The sequence below is a fragment of the Anastrepha obliqua genome, chromosome 1, assembly GCF_027943255.1.
Source record: "Anastrepha obliqua isolate idAnaObli1 chromosome 1, idAnaObli1_1.0, whole genome shotgun sequence".
Classification (NCBI taxonomy): Eukaryota; Metazoa; Arthropoda; class Insecta; order Diptera; family Tephritidae; genus Anastrepha; species Anastrepha obliqua.
In genome coordinates, this window is record NC_072892.1 from 96,715,733 (window position 1) to 96,728,940 (window position 13,208).

General features: G+C 35.0%; 1 protein-coding gene across 1 annotated transcript in view; it reads right to left on the reverse strand.

The window, feature by feature from the left end:
• The window catches only part of LOC129253053 (homeobox protein homothorax), a 258,126-nt gene that overhangs the window by 10,471 nt on the left and 234,447 nt on the right, over window positions 1-13,208 (reverse strand). The window contains exon 6 of the mRNA XM_054891285.1: window positions 8,040-8,116. Within this exon, the coding sequence (XP_054747260.1) occupies window positions 8,040-8,116 (77 nt within the window). The remainder of the gene's footprint in view (window positions 1-8,039; window positions 8,117-13,208) is intronic.

The following is a 13,208-nucleotide window of genomic DNA, read 5'->3' on the forward strand; positions in this document are numbered from 1 at the left end:
ACGTAAATTTTCAGTGTAGTGGTGAACTTTCCAAGGTTTTTTTTTGTATGGCGACCGACTAGGCCTAATGTACTTGTGCACGTCATCCGAAAAAAAATTCTATACCACTTCGAAAACAAAATAAAAAAATGTTGAAAATAAAAACTAAAATCAATTTATTAATTTTTCTTAAATTAAACGAAAAAGCAAAATGTGAGCCTGATAAATTATAATTTTTTCTACAATACTAGTTGTATAAAGCCGTCTTAGCCTTCGCTATCTTCTTATTAAATTTAAAAACCCCTTTCATACATCTCCCCGCATCAATTTTGGTATTTAAACTTCAATTAAGATATTTAATTTAACTTTAAGAATAATAATTTATCTCATTTCGTTTAAAAAGCATTTCCATTATTATCATTTTATTACATGTAACGAGCATCCAAATATTGGCATTCCTTTGAGTCACCCAAATTTCTACCGACGCGCTCCGAAATTGCTTTCCGCACCATTACAACAAAGCATAAATCATCTAAATTAGCATGTCGAATGTGCAAGCAACCCTTAATTGTAGGCGTACAACAAAAACAAAGAATCTTCACGAAAAAAACATAGCATCAACAACAACTAAATATATCGCAGTTATACAACAACAGCAGCACACGCGCATATAACCGAACAACCTGTGCATATATACTCGTACATACATACACACATACATTTACAGCAATTGTTTTTTTTTGGCCTGCGCTCCATAGAATATAAAGTCGTAAACACCCTTCAAAAACGCCATTTTACGAGCATTTCAACAGCAACAAATTGCATGGCAAAACAGCTTAACTGGACTGGCATACATACACACACACACTTGTTTCACTAGAAATCCACATGTACACAAATCAAATGCATTGAAAAGACTATGGCGCGGCGCCTCAAGCCCAACCACCCACTGGAAACACCCTCAAAAAAGTAGCAACGAAATTTGCTCCTTTTTTATTTACACATCCGCATATCATGTTTGTGTTTTTGTTCTTTTCATTCTTTTTTCAAAGAAAACTTGCCCAGTTGCTTGTGATTTGTTTGATGAATTCTTCTGCTGGCGCTGTGTACGGGTATGTGTGGCGCTATTGTGGACCAATGATGCCATATCTGCCTGGCTACCACCTAGGTCAGCATGCCTTTTGGCAATAGATACGTGTTTGTTGTTGATGGCCACGAGGCGAATGGCAATCGGTATTAAGCAATCGAGTGAGCGATTGAGTGAGTGAATGGATGAATGAATGATTTGTGCGCGTAGAGCGCAACTGCGATTTATGAGTGTTTAAATTAGTATTTGGGTGGGTTAAATAGGTGGCGATAAAGACAAGGCAGAGGCGTTTCTATGGGTGGGGCCTCAATGGCTAGCAGGCGGGAAAGTTAAGAAATGTTGTTGCCAAAAAAATTTGCAAGCAAATTGAAGTAGGCCGCAAATGATTTTTTCAGCAACTATGCCTACTATCAACTAAGTATATGTACTATATATGTGTATATGTATGTGTGCATATATTCATATGCAAAATTAATTTACGGGTATTTGAATACAAGAGCAAATGTACACATTTGCTTGTACTTATTTAAATTCATTTTAATGTTAGCAGGCAGCGCTCAACAAGCTTTCTCTAACAATTATTTCAGTGTAGCAACTTTTCATGTCAACCAAGCAACAGCAGCACAGCAAAACAAAAAAAGGCACCTAAAACTTTAAACTATCGCATGTGACAAATTTATTGCATACACAATTTTTTCTACACTTTTCACTAGACACTTATTTCCTACTCAATTTACCACGCTTTTCCACTCTACTAGTCTGTCCTCCATTCGCGCAGAATGTTAGATGGGAGTCTCCTCTAGTCATCTGAGCATGCCAAACCGATGTTTTGTTGAACGCGTGGACCAGCTAACAACTTCATCATCAAATTTGAATATTATGCGACAGTCGCAACATTTTGACAGTCACAAGCAAAAATTTTCTAGCTCTCTAGCAGGCTTGCCTGCCTGCCTTGTTTGTTTTCTTCGGTTGCCTGTCAGTGGATATCCGTGTGCTCTACTGCCAAGGCAGGCATCATATTACGGGTACTGCAACATGCAGCTTGCTACACTACGAGTGCATGCCACATGCAGTCGATGCGCGGACCTTGTGCATTACCGTTTCTTTTGAGGGGATAAACTTAATATATATACATAGTTCAGGTACTGAATTTTTTATTAGACAGCAACGAGAGGCACTACAACACATACATAAGTGTGGAGAAAAATTTCTTGCTGGTGGTAGGAAAAAAAAATACAAAAAAGGTAAAACAACATTTGCGACAATGTCAGGCGTATAAAATCACATGAAATGTTTACAACACGAAAGCTTTATGAGAATTGCACAGGAACACGAATAAAAGGGAGGTGGACAGTGAGGAGATCGGGTTGTTAGTTTGGTACTACATGCAAGTGCCTATGTGGAAAAAGGAAGAATTTTCTAAGATGGGTAAGCGGCTTCAATTATAATATTTATAGTAGAAAATTGTTTCTTTTCGAATGAGTTTTAGATTTGCAATTATTTTGCGCTGATTAATAAACTTTGTTTTAAATAACACTTATTTAGTATTTGAAATCAGTGAAAAAAATCCCAGCGCGCATTTTTATGAATATTAGGGCTATTTTCCAAAAAAAACATATTTTTGAAAAAATTTTTGCAATTTTTTTAATATTTTATTTCAATTTAGGGTAATAACTATAGCACAGCAATCTTCTTGACAAGTTCAGACAATTCAACTGTTTTTCATTTAATTTAAGGTTTTTTGTTAAAATATAGTTCAAGTTTCAAGCTATTTCCAAAATTAAAAAAAAAATTTTTATTTTTTTTTAACTTTCATTAAAATTTTTCATTTCACATTTTTTTATCAAAATCTGCACACAAATTTTAAGCGCGCAGGTTTATAGCCACTTGTCGCTTTATATCAGGAATAAGTTTGAAGTGGCTCAAAAATCGTATTGTTTTTTCACATTTTTGTTTTTGCTGGCGGTGTTGGGTGTTTTCTTCCATATACGAAACAATTTCGAGTATTCACTTTATGGAGAAAATGCATATTAAAAAAAAAAGCAAAAACAAAACAAATAAGTTGTCAAAAATTGTTAATAAGTTCTAGTGCTAAAGTTATTTAACGCAGTGTGCACCCAGCTAACCCAGAGACCTCTGTGTTTCCCTTATTATGGTAATCACAATTGTCCAGAAGAATTTCTTTTTACCACACGAAGTAATCAATGCGGCCAATCAACCCTGTCTTCCAAAAGGTTCATATCGTCATGCAAATATGAATAAGCATCACAGCCATTTCGCCTTGAAGGATACGCTTTCAATCATCATTGAAATGATTATTTGATGTAATACAAATATATATACACATAAAACATTCGAAGTGATATTTTTAGTAAGCGCGTTAGTGGAAATGTCTTGAAGGTTGTTATTTGAGATTTTTTTTTGCTTTCTGAAAAAACTACGACAACCATATGGTGACCAGAAAATGTGTGGTGCGATCATGGTGCAGTAGTGTGCTTCGCGGTATGAAATAATCTGAATCTTTGCTGAAAATGAAAAAGTAGCTAGCTTGAAGTTAATACTTAATTTTTATAAATTTATGATGAGTTTAGTAAAGGGTATTGACTTCCATGCAACCTTGGTCTAGTAAGTAAGAGGGATGTTGATGTCGGGTGGACAAATAGGATCCTTTCCTCACCAATTAGTCTGCTGCGAAATTACCTGGCACCCAAATCATCTGTATAGTTGGCCAACTCATTCAGAGCCTGTCGGCGTTCGATCACAGCTGATTAAAAGTTTTGAAAGTTAATTTAACTTGATTGACACCATGTAAATCATATGGCATCCTCTGGTTTGTCAGATTGAATCCAGTTTTCAAGTAAATGGTATTTGAAAACGTCGTTTGAGCAGCTTAGAGCTTATTTAGGAACAGCCTTATCGTATAGATATGTATATGCAAAATTTAAGTGAATAGCTTTAGTGAAGGAGTTGTTTACAAAATAGTTAAAATTTAAGAAAATTTTCTAAAAACAAAAAAAAACATATTACAAATTGTTTTTTTGTTTTTTGCATAGTACTTTATAAGTATATTATACAAGGTGGCGCAAATTTATTCATCCAATTTTCTCTTTGAATAACTTTTTTACTAAATAAAAAAAATTTTGATTGATAGAAATCTTTATTTTATCGTCAGCGCGCTACATTAATTATCTGTTTATACACTACAACTGTCTAGTTCACAAGTGTCAAATATGATTGACGTACAACGTCATTTGCAAAAGTTATAAATCTTCCCATAGGATGATTAAGTTTGCGCCATGTTTATACCTTAAAACTTAAATGCTTCTACATATCAAAATTTTTAACGCAAGGTTATTTCTAAATGAGTTAGGCCCCAAGGAAAATTTTCAAATGCCCTTGATTGGAGAACTGGAGCCAATCTGACAAAACGGAGGACGCTTTTAAATTAAGAAAGCCTCAATTTGTAAAAAATTGTTATCAGATTGCAGAATAAGAGAGGAAGCGGTGCGCAGTTGATTCTTAGTATAATCGCTTGAAGCTTAGCTTGAAAACCCTTGCGGTGGTCTTACTTTTTTATCTCATTTCGAACCGACTAATCGCGACTGTAGAGTTGACAATTCGAAGTCTAAATAATTTTCCTATGTGCCCCTGAAAGTATTCATGCAGAGAAGACATTTTTAAGAGTGAGTAAGGGCGTTGAACAATCTAAGTGTGCTGAATTTGCGAACGCTAGCCGAGAGTCGGAAATTTTTGTGTGCACTGATTAGTTACTAAAACCTCATCTTCATTTTTGCTTAAGGCGAACTAAGGAACTATTTTTTTAATTATCACTTAATATATTATAAGAATTTTTCCGACTTAAACAAATTTTACTTCACTTATCTTTGAATAGCCGACTATCGGCAAAGAGATAACAGGTCTCTTTGATATACATATATAAGTATGTACGTGTATATAAGCACGCATGTTCTTCATATGCACCAAATTCCACATTCGAATTCAATTAAAATATTTGCATCAAACTTTTCGAAACAGCAAGTAACAAAACAAAGAACGAAATCTCGCACAAGCGTCACCCAAAGCTAACCAACTACCCAGCGCCCCTCCCGAAAGTCCATGTACAGCATCAATTAAATTAAATTTTGCGCTCACTCGAGCACACTAATATAACCAAATATCGGAAACAAGCCCGGAATATATAAAATACATTAAAACCAACAAAGCAGCCAACCAAAAATTAAAAAAAGCAGAAAGTATTTATATATTTTCTGATATTTCTTTCTTGTAGTTGGAAATTGCAACACTCCACTCTTTGAACGCCAACAAATCTACGCCACACTTAGTAGAAAATATGCACGAAAGCGTAAAGAAATTCGGCTTACGCTTTTCCCACCAACACCTCATAACAAAGCAAGCGTAGTGAGCAAGTGGAAAACGCCCTTGCATGCTTCAAATGAAGTGCATAGAGAAGAAAAAACTGAAATATAAAACAGAATGTAGACACTTTTGGTAATTTATTGCCTGACACCTTAGCGATTTGCTTGTCGCAAGTCGAAATAAAGAAAGCAAAAACAACAATAACAACAAAAGGTATATCAGAGAAAAAATAGAAGGCAGAAAAAATGTGAAAATAACACCCAAAATCAACCGGCGGATGCTGAAATCCAGTGGGAATATCGCAGGCGGCATAAACGTAGCATATTTATAGGCTAAAAAGTGGGTTTGACGCTTTGCCGCTTCGCTGAAGCGCCAAGTGAGTGGCGGTGGTGATGGCTGCCTTTTACTTTTTCTACTTATTTTAGTTAAATTTATTCGCTCGAAAAACCATACAACAACAACAGACAGTGGCAACGGGCAAAGTGCAGCGGCGTGGGATGATCGAGGCCAACGTGGAATGGCATGGAATTAACTAAAAACACATAAAAGTCTAAATGGCTGTAAGAAGGTAAATAAGGAGGAGTGGGTGTGTATAAAAATAAGCGGGAGGAGTATGAGTACTGGATGCGGCACTTGGGAAGGGGCAGGGCAGCCATTTAAATGACCAACTAACAGCCATTAGCACCCAATATTAGACGGCTTAAACCACCAACCGGAGGTGGTGATGCTGCTTGAAAGCCTACTCTAGCTTCCAACTTTACCCGATAAACTCCCCATACCTCCGCTCACACTGAGATTGTGACACGGAAAGTGTACTAAGAACGGCAAGTTTGCTACTTTGCTTTGGCTGTCTGCTGCCACTAATGTCCTTCGCCTGTCTGCCTACGCAAGCGTAAGTAAAAGTATAGTATTCGCTTTTTTTTTGTATTCTGCGTCCATCAGCTGAAACTTTTGTGGAATTTTCTTATACAATTTACTCGCCTCTTTCTAAGCAAAATAGAAAAAAAAAAAATGTGGCGGATAAAGCCAAGCAATGGCAATAAACGCTCGAAATACTTTTGAAAAGCGAAAATTGGCGATTTGTGGCCATCAGTGGCGTAAAGGCAGGCGTCTGCGTGTGTTTGTATGAGCAGGTCCCAAGAATTATAATCGAAAAAGTTTGCTCAAAGGTATTTTTCTCCTACTTTTGCGTTACTCACTAGAATTTCCATCTCTTTTTAATTTGCCTGAAATGTTTGCTTTATTTTTTCATTTGCTGAACGCATTTTCTTAATTTCTTTATTTTGTAGTACAAAAAAACAAATTTAGCAAATACTTGAAGAAGGGAAATAGAAAACAAAGAACTTTTGAAGAAGAAGTGCAAAACTTTTTCACTGATTGGTTGTAATAGTAGCGTAAATGAATTTTCGTTACTTTAGTTGGCATTTTTCGTGTGATAAGGAATTTAGAAGAAAATTCCACATTTACATTTTTAATTTAGTAAATAGCATAAAGGAAAAGAAAATGCGTTGTTTTTTTTTCAAATAAGAATTTCAAGAGGGTAGTTGGGGCTGAATGCAACATTCGTATCTTAGAGAAGCTTGGAGAAGCTTGCCCAGATTTTTACAGATTGTAGGTACTCTTGTATAGCAAAATACCAGCAGCGTGGTACATATCCAAATATTATCATTTGGAATTGGAACTATGGGTTGGCATTGACATTGACAGGAAAAATAACGTTCGTGTTATGTCAGAAATATAGTTTGGAGCGAATAATTTCTCGCTTTCACAAAGTTCGGAAATGTTAAAAACATTCGAAAATCGAGTAATCAATGAAAACGGTAAAATCAATGGCTCACCTGGAAGTTGCGATTAAACTTTAACTACATTTTAACTTTTTGTAAAGCGTCCGTAAGGATGAATGTTGCGCCAATCTTCCAGAGACGATTCAGAAAAAGCATGAAATCATGAAGCATTAAATTGAAGTTTACTTTCTTGAGATAAGTTTCAAGACCCGCAAAACATATAAATGAGCTACTTAAAAGCCAAGCGTGGAATTCATTTAAATTAAATTGTGTTGTGGGTTTAATAACAAAATTTATATTTGGAATAAAATAAAGAAATTGTTTGTTTTAACTATTTATACGTATTTTGATTGCATATATATATATATATATATATATATATATTTCCATGATTCCTAGGTGGAACATAGGGCCTTTTATTTATAGCCAAACCAAATTTAATTGCAAATACTAGATTGACCACTCTGCGTTCAATTTTTTGTTACAAGTTTTATTTTTATTTACTTTCATATGAAAGAAAAAACTTAAATCTCCCTACAAATGATTTTTTCAATATTTATTTTTTAAGACGCTACTAACTATTCCTTGTATGTGTTTTAGACAAATTTTGTATGTTTTGACATGTTTTTTCAGACTCAACTCACCATATATGTCATCGTAATTTCAAACGCAAAATTATTGATGTGTTTGTTAATTAGTTTTCTATCACTTTTTAATTCCGATTTAAAATTTGCGTATTTACTTCATATTTTGAACTCAGTTGGCTGCACCGGTCATGCCGATTTAAAGAATATCAAAAAAAGTTCACTTACCAATTGTTCACTTGCAGTATCGTTAGGCCGGTATCTTGCGCCAACTGTTTTTTCTGATCCTCGGAGGGGTAGGGATGCTGAAATAAATAGCAAGTTTCAAAAAATTACTCCAATAAATTTTTACGTGCAATGCAATTTTTTAAGTAAGAAAAATATGAAGTATAGAAATTACAATTGAATCAAAGTAATTTTTTTAATATTAGATGTATTCTTTTGCATCCGACCCTCAAAAGAAAACTAAGAAATTTAGCGAATTACGTGCAAAGCAACAACTCAAAATTATCCTACTTGAGTTGATATGACCGATTTGAGTTGAAAGCGCATAACTGTATGCGACCTGATTGATAGTATAGTGAAAGTAAAAACGAGAGAATATTATACCTATATGGGTCACTGAGAAGTATTTGAGAAATTCCAGTTAAACGTCAAACTGCTGGATACACAAATAACTCCCAGGCGCATCCATGCAAGGTGATATCAATAGCTGATTTTTCTTTTTTTTTGTCTAGTCTCATTGCCATATTAATCTCGTTTTTTGTTGTTGTTTCGCTTGTTTGTTTATATTTTGCTTGAAATTTTTACACTCAAACCACCAAAGTGAGATCAGAGGCCATGAGACGCCGAAGAGCTGGCAAGAGTAAAATTAACAAACGACTAAATCGTACGACGATTAGTGAAGATATTTGATTGTTCATTTACTCCGAAGGACAATGCGATTAAGAAGTGACACTGGGTTACTTACAGGTTACCTTGGTCTCGTCTGTCTGGTCAAGTTAGGTCTGTCCTCTGACTGTACATGGCTTTGTTTTGAGAGCGCTGAAACGTCTGAGTATGCCTTAGTCGACCCTTTAGTGTTAGAAATTTAACTACAAAACGATTGTTCTTGATGATTCTCGCAGGCCTATGTAATAAATTAGAATATTCTTTCGACGAAACAATTAATTCTTTTGTTACCAAATATGTTTTAGTCCAAAAATTTAAAAAATCTCGATCAATATTTTTGTTTTTTATTTTTGTAACTTTTTTTTTAATTTTGAGCTTTTTTATGGCCAACCCTGTATACATACATTTCATTATATTTTTATGTATATTTTATAAATATTTTTATATATTTATTATTATGTATTAAACCAGCGTGTAGCAGCTTATTATAAAATGATATTTTTCTTAAAGCAATATTTTTCTGTATTCATCTTCAAGGGCGATAAATACCAAATTTAAGTGAAGTGGATGCTTTTAAATGCTTGGCGGAGTATTAAACAATTTTTCTCAACAAAAAGACGTACAATCTAAGAATCAATCAAACCGCCCGTTTTTTAAGGAAAATTGGCAGTTCTCCGAATTTTACAGCTAAATTAATGGAAAGTAGTGAACTGTTATGTCGTTTTCCACAACAACTGATAAGTAAATGAAAAATATATTTCGATGTAAGGAAATTCTCTGAATTCCCATTAACAAAATAATTGTGAAGAAATGTGCTTGCTTAAAGATGTGTTTGTGTGAGCATGCATTGCTAACCCCTTACTTTTTTCGCGCTTAAATAAACTAAAATAATAATCTGAACTAAGCACTTATTTGACAGCTTTCAGCTTATCTAAACACCGTCAATACAGCGCCACACTTAGCTTTGCTGCCACAAAATCTTAACACACAACATATGTACATATGTACATATGTTTGTATTTATATGTGTATGTATGTGCATTTATGTGCAATAAAAAGTCATTGGCAGCAAAACAGATCAATCATGCGTACGGCATGTCCAACTGTCAGCACCTTTATACGCAACTGACATTTTAATAAGCGCACTAAAACTCACGCACACATGCACACACCAAACAGTGCGGCGGCATTCAGCTGTTTAAGTAAACATTGAGAAGCATTTTTGTGCTTTTAGGCTAAATTATTTTACACGCACACAAACACAAATTCGTATTTCTAATAATAAACGAAACAATAAAGTTCAGTTAACCACAAAGCCAGCCAGCCAGCCATCAAGCTAGCAGAGCAAGCACTTGAATGCATTTTATTGTTGCTGGAAGTAGTAGGTGTAAACTAAACGCCAAGTAAATCTATGGGCTTTCATTTCAATTCAAGTTTGCTGTTAGAGCAGCCACTTCAAAATGTCCTAAATAAACGGGTGCAGTTGAAAATGCAGGCTATGCCACTGCCACTTCATTTCTGTGTTTTATTTGAATTTTTTTAAGGTCTCCATCATCAGCGCCCGGTCGGCCCAATGTACGCCCTCATAAATCTTGACGACCAGTAGCCGCCACAGTGGCGTCAGTGTGTAAACAAAGTGCAAGAAAAAATCAAAAAAAAAACAAAAAAAAATATTTATATTATATAAAAAAAGTTTTAGGTAAGAGCCAAATAAAAGCAATGGTAAAAAAAATAGTATACGTAAAGAAATGCAAACAATTTTTTTGTTTGTACTAGAAAAATGTGGAAAATGAAATCAAACGAAATCAAAATGAAAGTGAAAAAACTCGGAAAATTGATAGCAAACACTTGTGTGCATATGCTGGTATGTACGTTGTGTGTGTGTGTGTGCGTGTTGGAAAGGTCTGAGTATGCAATCATGTGGCATGCCACACAATTGCTGCACTGTTATCAAAAATGGCCCCTCGAAAATATTATACGAAAAATGTTTGCGTTAAACAAAGTAGTGCGCCTGAGTGTTACACTTCCATATGTTTGTATGTATGTACGTCTGTGTGTATTTCGCTCCATGAAACCGCACAAAACACGCTACTACTGTGCAGTAAAAAATTAAGCCTAGTAGCAAACTTCGTCAATTTACTGCAGGGCCACTCGACTAAAAGTCAGTAGCTGGCGCTTTAACTGTTTATTACAATAATTTAACGTTATTTTTGATAAATTTCTATGTACTTTCGGTTGCATAGCAAACTAAATATTTACTTTGATCTTATGACAATTTAGCTGATAAATAAATGAAAAATATACGATTTATCACTAAAAAATTAACTATGCGCACACATACATATGTACACGGATACATGCATACTCAATAGTACCCGACTACTTCTAGGCATTTCAATTCATATCGACTTATGATTATGAAGTGTCTAAGCACTAAATGTGCCCCGTATTGCTTATCTTTATTCTAGCATGCGCCATACATACATATGCGCATTAGCACTTGTGCATGTGTGTGTGAGTGTATGTTTTAGCGTCCAATTTGATGATTATGTTTAGAAGTAAACAAATAATTAATATTGTCATTTGAGACTGATAATGATGACATATTTATGACAATGCTGTGGCTGCCTTTGGTTGCTTAGGCTTGGCTGCCTTGCTTGAGTGCAGCAGAATCAATGGCGCCACAAAACCTGTTGCATGCGCCTAACTACTTCAGCGTCAAGTTCCCTATTTTTGTGGAATGAGAGGTGGATGGTAGTTTTACGACTGCGCAAGTTGATTTAAGGAAGGAATGACATTTTTTTTTTGAAAAATAGTGGCTCGAAATTTTTGTGAGAGAAAGTGTTGCAAAATAAAATAAATCTTGCGCTATTATTACTTGTTCTTTTTTATTGTGTAAATGTCATGTTTGAAAAAAATCAAGGCGCACGCTATACACCCCAGCCTAGGAAATATTTGTGTGACTTACTGATGGGCCGTTCAAAGCCCAAGGTCTGCGCCCTGACGATATACTTAACGGTAGTATCGGGAGGATAGATAGCAGGTTTAGTTCAAGTTAAAGTCCAACACTGCAGGGGTAAAGACTTTCAATGCTTCCTCCTCGTAAAAATAAAACAAGCCCGAGGCCTTTTGAAGCATCGACAAATTTTTACTAAGAGTAGCTGAAGCTCGAAAATAACGACTAACCTCAGCGTGTTTTTTAGTCATAAAAATCTATCTCATGAAAAACCTTTAAGTCAGGATAATGTAGTTATGTGCGTTGTTTGGAGTTGCAATTCGTAGTAGGCTCTCATTATTGCTGAATTGGGTTTTGATAAACCACCTGTGATGAGATGGTTAACCCATCAAAATTCCTACACCTCACATATATCTTACTCCCTGACATTGGGAGTTCGAGAGTGCAGCTTATGGCCGATGTATTCCACGTTATTTTGGATTTAAGGTTGAGGGTATCAACCTAAACGTTTGCAAGCTTGAAATTATCTTTTGTTTTGTAGGGATTTATTTATATTATATAATCCTTTAATGACTTTAAATGTTTAACTTTTAATAACTCTTATGATTTACTTTATTTATCCTTAATTTGGGATTTTTAGTGAAAATATCTATATTTTCAGTTCATTTATGCTTACCTAAGGTTCATGTAGAAACAACTGAATCGGGTCATTAATTTTAGCTGGAGTGATATTTAAATGGATGAATGAATGGTTGAAATGGATTATTACGTGTTTTTTTCTTTAGACTGCAATTTATGGCAGATATATGCTGCCAGGTTCTCCAAGCCGTTGTTCCCCTAGCTTTGCGATTCAGACAGCTAAAACAAATTAATCACCTGGAAGTATTGTTGTATTCGGATAGGATACCATCAAAGTGCACGCCACTTGTAGAAGAAAAGGCTTGACGAAAACAGATTTCAGATTACCTGTAGAAGCATTAGGGCTATTAGAAAAATGCTTTTATAATTTGGTTGCCTTAAGCACCTCGTGGGGATCGAACTCAAGCTCATGTTGTTGCGCACGTAGTAGTCTACTTGAATTTCGGCAGATTTGTAGCTCAACAGCTGCTGAATTGACTCAACTTGCGCCAATAAAAAAGTGAATATAGGTATGCATATATATATACTTTTATACATATACAAATATGTATGCGTTTATGTTGGTATGCATATAAGCACTTCTATTTGAATTCATTGTTTGCCACCACAATTGCGCTTCAACCGGAAGCCTTTGTAGTTTTTATTTCATATTCGAAAACATAAGAAAAAAAAAAACTCTCAAATAAGAAAACAGCACTCATTAAACCAGCAACTGCACCTTTCCTTTTGATTGTTGCACCAATTTTTATCATTCCTACGCTTAAAGTGGAACTCGTACATTGAATGCCTTATTTTCGTTCGATTTTCACCTTCACTTTGTTGATTCATCACTCCCTTGCTGACTGCTGGCTACACCTTTCGCTGCACTCTATGTATACATGTACTCGTTTATATGTATGAATGTAGGTATT